This window comes from Protopterus annectens, chromosome 5.part1, assembly GCF_019279795.1.
Source record: "Protopterus annectens isolate FY-2018-M chromosome 5.part1, PAN1.0, whole genome shotgun sequence".
Lineage (NCBI taxonomy): Eukaryota > Metazoa > Chordata > Ceratodontiformes > Protopteridae > Protopterus > Protopterus annectens.
This window is the reverse complement of record NC_056736.1, coordinates 428,876,890-428,884,861: the sequence shown is the minus strand read 5'-3', so window position 1 is coordinate 428,884,861 and position 7,972 is coordinate 428,876,890. Positions and strand designations below refer to the sequence as shown.

Sequence of the window (7,972 nt, the reverse complement as noted above, 5' to 3'; positions counted from 1 at the left end):
ATTTGATGTTCTGGGTTTCATTATTGTGAGGGTTCGATTAAATGGGTGTTTGAATGTATAATCTTGATGTTTTGGTTTTCAAGTATCTGGGTCTTTGTCCTTTTCAGGTAGACCCATATACACACACACACACATACACACACACACACACACACACACACACACACACACACACACACACACACACACACACACACACACATATATGAGTTCTACTAGCTCAGCTTGAATACAGACTATACATTATGATCAATACCTCCAACAAGAACCTATCTAATCTGCAATCTAACTTTAACATAATATGTCACGTATAACTAACTTCCCTCCTTCCCTCCCTATAACATTAATGCATTACTCTTTCCAATTTAACAAAGTGACTCCTCCTAAAGATTTGAGCTGACCTTCTACACTGGGGTCTTTCATTCAGACATCTTCAACCTGATTCATTCTCTTGTTTTGCTGCAGCTGTCATAGAAAAATATATTTCTTATCCCCAAGAAGATACTCTGGAACATTATACCCCTCCAAACCATATAAACCAAATTACATTATACTAACCACTCATTCTCTGTCTTTGCTCCAAAACCTGGTAATCCATTCTCTGACACATGAAGTACCTATCCTCATGCTAGAAACTCTGTTCCATTTAAATCCTTCCTCCATAATGCATCATATTGCAGATGTTTTTCAATGAGCCATGTTACTTTACAACCTACTAATACTTTATTAAATGTATATACTTTATCTTTTCCATTCCCTGTCTTATGAAAAACTCCAAACTTTCATACATTGCATATTAAACATAGCTTTACTTGTACATATTGTATATAATGTATATTTTTATACATTGTATATTAAACATTGCTTTACTTATACATGTTGAATATAATGTATTGCCACAATACTTTGTAATCTGTCCACTATTCACTGCAATGTTATGAGTATAATACTGGTTGTAGCTTTGTAAACATTTTTTTTAATTGCAAAACAACCACAGCATCCACAGAACAGCGGACTATAGCAGCAACAGAAATGGATAGTAGTAGTCCTTGTCAGTTAACTGCTATAAGGAAGAAGAAACAATTAACACTTCTCAATAAACCATATAACCATTGAAAGCAGTGTGAAAACAGACTGATGTACATGGGGAAGCGTAAATAAATATGTACAATAAATAAAATGGGTAGCTGTTTTTTTAACAATTACCTAAAGTATTACCCCATGGGGGAAAAAAAGCATTAGAAAAAGGCCCACACATGGTAAAAAAAGAAAGTGAGGTACATCATTATGAAAAAAAAGACCCAGGTCCTATTTACTGAGAGGCTAGGTCATTTGCTAATGGAGTTCATTAAACTTACACAGCTCTAAGACACCCCTTCAAACAAGTAGAATCAGGAATGGATGGAATCTGCTGTTCCTGTAGGCTCAGAGAGTAGGGATATCTTTTATTTATTTATTGAGATTTGTTTACCGGGAAAGTCTGACTGGGCACAGATGCTGTTTTTCAGAGGAGACCCAGGGAGTAAAGCACCAAGATATCATATTTAATACAATCAATATTTACGATGACAAATTTTGTAATGAATACATAGCATAATAGTGACAATAATAAAATCTGTATTAATATTCACAAACATTGCATTTTAAGCCTTGTACTGAGACTTTACATATAGAAAGAGTGGTGTATAAGATAGGTAAGAGCAATTTAAAAAATGCAATAGAATGATGTATTAGATGATATAAGCAAGTTTAAGTGTTAACTGAGAAGAACTGAAGGAATAGTAATTTGGTTGTGCTAATTAGAAACAGGTATTGTAATTTAAGAGTACAATGTTTGTGTCTTTCGGCTTTTCCGGATTAGGGGTCGCCACAGTGGAACTCCGGTCTGCTAATGACTGGCAGTAGAGTTTTACGTGCTGGCTTGCTGGGCCTAACGCACAACCTTCAATGAAGGAAAGCCCATTCATGCATGTCGCCATACAGAAGACGCTCTAACTGAGAATCGAACGGGCAACGTCTAACTGTGAGGCGACAATGCTACCGCAACACCAGAGTACAATAAAGGGAGATATTAAAAGGAGATAAGTAGGTTAAGCAATTTGGTGTTTTAAAGGGAGCTATAAGAAAGGTGATGAAGGCTGTTAGAGAGCTTTGTCCCAGATGAGGAGCAGGGACAAAGTCAGGAGGCACAGAAAAAAATTATTTTACCAATGTTTTGAAAAGATGAAGGTGTGTGATAGACCTGATCAATATAGGAATTTTATTCCAAGTTCTAGTTACATTATTGAAAAGAGATTGACCCAAGCAGCCCATTGTGGTTTGTAGATTGTAAGAAGTCGTGTATAATTTGACCAAAGGGTATGATTTAGAGAATAGTATTGAACCTGGGGTATAATTGTTGGACAGACAGATGGGGTATGGATAATTTTATGGTTTAAGGCAAGTTGATTATAAGATAGATGGTGAGTAAGCTAGAGCCAGTTAAGTGTTTTTAGTGCTAAGCAGTGGTGGATCTGGTATGGTTTATTGAAAGCAAATCTGTCAACTTTGTTATAGCAATGTTTCAAGTTTAGAAGTAAATTAGTCTTTTAGGCTGGTCATGATAGGGGCTCCATATGGAAAAGATGGTAATAGGTAAGGGGTAGCTAAAGTTACCTTGGTAGAATCTGTGAAGAATTTTTTTACTCTGTTTTGGGTGCCTAGTTTTTGATGGATTTTCTTGATGCTGTTGTAGACATGTAAATTGTATTTAAGATTGGCATCTATTGGCATACCAAGTAGTTTTGTAAGTGGGGTAACTTCAATCAAAGCATTATTTAAGGAACAAATATTAAAGTTGTTTTTTTCATGGAAATGGGATTTTGCAAAAAAGGGAAGTAATTTTGTTTTTTGGGGATTTAATAGCAGGTGATTATCCTATGCCCAACTTTAGTAGAGTTAAAGGCTTCTTGAGTAATTCTTTGAACATGTATTAGGTTGTTGGAAATGGATATTAGAGTCAAATCATTGGTATTTTGTATGATGAAAGCTCGCTAAGATGATTTATGTCAATTGTTAGTGAATTTATTAAAAAGGATAAGGCCAAGAATGAAGCCCTATGGCATACCAGTATTAATAGGAACAAAGGAAGGGATAAAAAATGGAGAGCCATTTAACATACTGGTATCTATCTGTTAAACAGTTGTTAAACCATATTAGTGTGAGTTGTGATAGCCCAAGGGAAGACAGCTGGTAGAAGAGGTTTTGGTGAAAAACTAGATATTTTGATCTAAAGCTTTAGAGAGATCAAGGAATGCAGAGGAAACAAGTTCATCTTCATCTCTGGCATTGATAATGTACCTGTTAGAGTTAATAAGGTTATCATAGTGCTATGTGCAGGTGTAAAACCATGCTGTCTGGGGGTAGGTTGCTTTTCCTGAAGGATATGTTGAAGGGGATGCTTGTTAATGCACTTCTCCAGAATATTTGACAAAGAAGATAATATGGGTATAGGCCTGAAATTCAGTATATCAGATGAGGTTCCTCCTTTATGAATGGGAATGATGATTTTTTTTCCATAGAGAAGGAACATACAATGCTTTGGTTTGTTTGTCTTTTCGGCTTTTCCCAGTTAGGAGTCGCCACAGCAGAACTCCGGTCTGCTAATGATTGGCAGTAGATTTTTATGGTGCCGATTTGCCAGCCCAACACCCATCAGCGAAGGCACGCCCATTCACGCATGTCTTTTGGAGGCCACTCGACCATGGGGAGGACATGCAGACTCCACGCAGAAGGCACTCCAGCCGTGAATCGAACAGGAGAACCTCTTGCTGTGAGGCAACAATGCTACTGCTGTACCACCGGGCTTCAATGTTTTGGTAGATCTGTTAATCAGAAGAGATACTATTTAGGTTATGGAATTGACAGACAGCTTGAGGTATTCTCCTGGGAGATTACCTACTAAAGGACAACAGGATTTCAGTTTAAGAAGTAAAAATTTGATGTAGGAGTTTGGGATGAGTCTTAAGGTGAAAAATGGAATGGAAAAGATGGTAATAGGTAAGGGGTACATGTCAGGAATGTTGGGAGGAAAATCTTTAGTAGGGAGTTTAATGCTTTCTATAAAATGTGTGTTAAACTGAACAGCTATTTTGGAGGGAATGTTATTTGGGGCAGTACTAGGAGTGGTGGCTGTTCCAGGATGGAGTATATTATTAATAGCTGACCAGAATTTTTTAGGTTTGGAATATTGATTTAGTAAGGGGTAACTGTAGAATATTTTCTTGTCTGCAGTAATCTGTCTTTTTTATCTAATTATTTAAATGTTGTAGGATTTGGAGTGATCTATATTTTACCCATTTTTCCAAGCTCTATCTCTTTCATACATTAGGTGCCTGATTTAAGTGGATAACCAAGGGGCATGGTTATTCTTATTCTTTTTGTACTAGTAGTTGGAGCCAGACTATTGAGGGTTTTCAGGACAGCTGAGTTAAATTTGTGTAATGCTTCAGTGAGTGGAATATTTTCAAGGATAGAGCAGTTAAAGGAACAGAATTCTGTTACATGTATCAGGGTTAAAAGTGGTGAGTTTACTAAAAGTTCTAAGTAAGTGTTGTTTGACATTATTTGTAATGAGTCTGTTTGCATATACAGGGAAGAGATGACTGAGGGAATCAGAGCGGGTGCCACTGGAGACATATGATATGAACTGGACACCAACGTCCAGTCAACAGTTGAGCCGCTGTTTTTGGGATAGTGTGGGTGAGCCAATGCAAATAGGTTTAGTCTAGCTGATGGTTATTTTGTGGAGATAATCTGCCATTGAAATTAATGTCACCTAGGATTATCTTGTCATTAGAAACTGTGCGTGAGCTCCAGTTTAGGATGCTTACTAGTGTTATAGCATCATTACCTTGGGGAATATAGAGTAATATAATAAACAGTTGCTTATGGTTATTTAGTTTAAGATGGGAGGTAAGAAGTTCAGCATTATGGAATTTTGGAATAGATTTATTCCTTTCATAAGTTTATTTTTCATAAGAAATTGTAACTTTTGGGGAGAAAGCAGTGTTCGGGTTCTTCATTTTGAAGCTACACGTAGTCTTCTAATTAAGGAAAGCTGAAGAATCCCAAGCCTTTTGGAGGAAGTAAGCTTAAATGCCACTTGAGATATGTTTAATAGCCAAATAAATGGAGACAATGGTAGTCTAAGAACCAGGATGCTATATACTAATTTATCTACTATTACCAAAATACTGTGAGCCTTGCCACACATCTAGAATACATGTAACTCGTTAGATCGTTCTTCAGGGCAAACTGGAAACTCTTTTGATTTATAAAATCCTTTTTCTCTCAAGTGAGTTGGAGTCATATAACCCTGATATACCAATCACAATTGGTGTGAGTTGGAGTCATACAACCCTGATATAACAATCACAACCAGTGTGTCAATAGTATTGGCGCTTGTGCTATGCTAACAAGACTGATGCACTGCAAATAGTGTTTATGTGACTGGCCTCTTCTGAGAAGTGGGCAATATGACAGAATTTTTTTTTTATCTATCTAGACCCTGTTTAGAAAAGGGGACCTAAACATAAACAGGTTTAATAACTGCAGAGGTACCTCTGGTCACAGGAAAGACTCATTCACAGAACTTGCATCTATAGAATAATTACAAAGAAATTCAGTACAAGCTGAAATAGATTTAAGCTTCAGTTTAGTAAAGTTAATCTGCATTATTGTAATCAAGAATAGTCATATAAATTGTCTACAATTATGAGTATCAAAATAAATAAATAAGTGAATATACAATACATTTCTATGATCCAAATAAACCCTGGAGTCATTTAGATAATACACCTAAGAGACAGGAATAAAACGTCAAAGCTTCACTGACACAAAACCTCTCTTCTAAATACATTTATCTTTCAAGAAATGCTGTCTTCATCATTGGTAGAGCTGCCTTTTGGATCAAGTTGTTTCACGTGATAGATCCCAAGAGTACAGAAAGACCTAACAATTATATTTTCTTTCCTTATCCTTGTTATTTTTTCACTGACTACTTTCACGCTGTGTCATACTATTCTTGTTTATCTATCCTTCAGATGGATGTGCCTTAAACAGATTGCATTAATACCCTTAAGGCAAATGTAATATGAAAAAGTCATTTCACATTTATGCAGACTTAAAAGTATTTCAGAGATACACTGGAAGTACAGGTGATATGAAATAAATAATATTAAACAAAAAAAAAATTCAGTTTTGCACAGCAGATACCATTGCCACCCACTGCAGAAAAACTAACAGAAGTTTTCTTAAGCCAAAGACCATTCAAGAACATACATTTCTCTCATAAGATTATACACTGGAGCTGGTCTTCTTATAATTCTTAAAATAAAAGTGTATGAATAATTTATCATAGCTATAAACATTCTCAGACAAAGAAATTGAGAGAAGTGGGTTTCTATGTGTATGATTGGGCTTTAGACAGTTTTCACTTTAGGCCTGCAGCTCACAATAACTGCAGCACTCAATGTAGGCAGAGGTATCCCATCCTCATTTCCTGTTTGCTATTCCTTCCACTAGACTATAACGAACAACAAACTTCTTGAGTGCTTTTCTGACCTCCTTATTTCGTAAAGCATATATAATGGGATTTAATGCTGGGGCTATAATACCATGAAAAATAAAGGTGATTGCACGAAATTCACCAGAATCATTGTCTGCATTGTTTGCAATGTATCCTACAATAATTGATAGATAAAATATTATTACAACAAGTAAATGAGAAATGCATGTAGACATAGCTTTATGATGATTTTCTGCAGAACTGACCTTTATCACAGATTTGAAGATCTTAATATAAGAATACAACACTAAAGAAAAAGGTATGCAGGCAGATACAATGGACCCACATGTTGCACATAATGTAATAGCATATGTATCAGCACAAATCAATCCGATTATGAAATAGTAATCACAAAACAACTGACCGATTTTGTTCTCTCCACAAAATGGAAACTCTGCTGTAATGATAGCCTGTGATACTATTAACAAAAAAGACAAAATACAGCATACTACTGTTGCTTGACAACAAAACTTCTTGGTAATTATGGACATATATTTTAATGGATTACAGATTGCAACATAGCGGTCAAACGACATCACAAGAAGAAGAAGAGATTCATAAACTCCCACAGTATAGTAAGAAACGATTTGTAAAAAGCATGCTGTGAAAGAAATTGAATTTTCTTTTTGAAGAAATATTAACAAAATCTTTGGAACAGTTGTTGTTGTAAAGATTATATCTAAAATAGCCAGGTTTGCAATAAAATAGTACATTGGTCTGTGAAGATTACGATCTGTTACCACAGCAATAATAAGAGAAGCATTTCCAGTAAGTACTATTAGATACAGAATCAGAAAGCCAACAAAAGCTGTATCCTGGTAAACCTGAAGGCTTGGAGATCCAGTAAGTATGAACTCTGTAACATGGCTCTTGGTGGCATTATATATCACCATTGCTTTTCCTTTTAACCTAAAAATAAACAGATAAATAAATAAATGTGCATATTTTCATTAAATGTTAATTAATATGAAATATCTCCAGGTATGACCTTGGGGCAATGAAAATGCTATTTGCAGTTATATGGAATTACAAGTTTAATACCTGAGGACAATGCAGACATTATTTTGTTACACTACAAAAACAAAACTTTGGATACTTAATGTATATATTCTATTGAGATGACCCAGTAAATACCATGCATTTGTTTAGAAACATGATTTTATGTAACAAATAAATAGGCTTCACCAAAAGTGGAACTGAAACTATAGTGATAGGTAGAAACTCAAAATGCTTTGCAGGATAAAATAATTTCTGTTATGCAAAAACACTTTTGGATCAAATATTGACTTCTCCGGTGCAGCAACAAATCTGACAAGCGTGTCTGCACCCTGCAATAAGTTCTTAGGTAACAGTTCTTAAATAAGC

General features: G+C 35.4%; 1 protein-coding gene across 1 annotated transcript; it reads right to left on the bottom strand.

Moving 5' to 3' along the window:
- Positions 1 to 6,534: 6,534 nt before the first annotated feature.
- LOC122803194 (olfactory receptor 13D1-like) lies at positions 6,535 to 7,500 on the bottom strand. The gene has a single exon (XM_044072804.1). It carries the CDS (start codon positions 7,498 to 7,500, stop codon positions 6,535 to 6,537), a length of 966 nt encoding a protein of 321 aa, XP_043928739.1.
- Between the last annotated feature and the right edge of the window lie 472 nt (positions 7,501 to 7,972).

What these genes read in the sequence shown, in the direction of transcription:
- LOC122803194 (XM_044072804.1), bottom strand. Translation starts at nt 7,500, where the DNA reads ATGGTGATATATAATGCCACCAAGAGCCATGTTACAGAGTTCATACTT.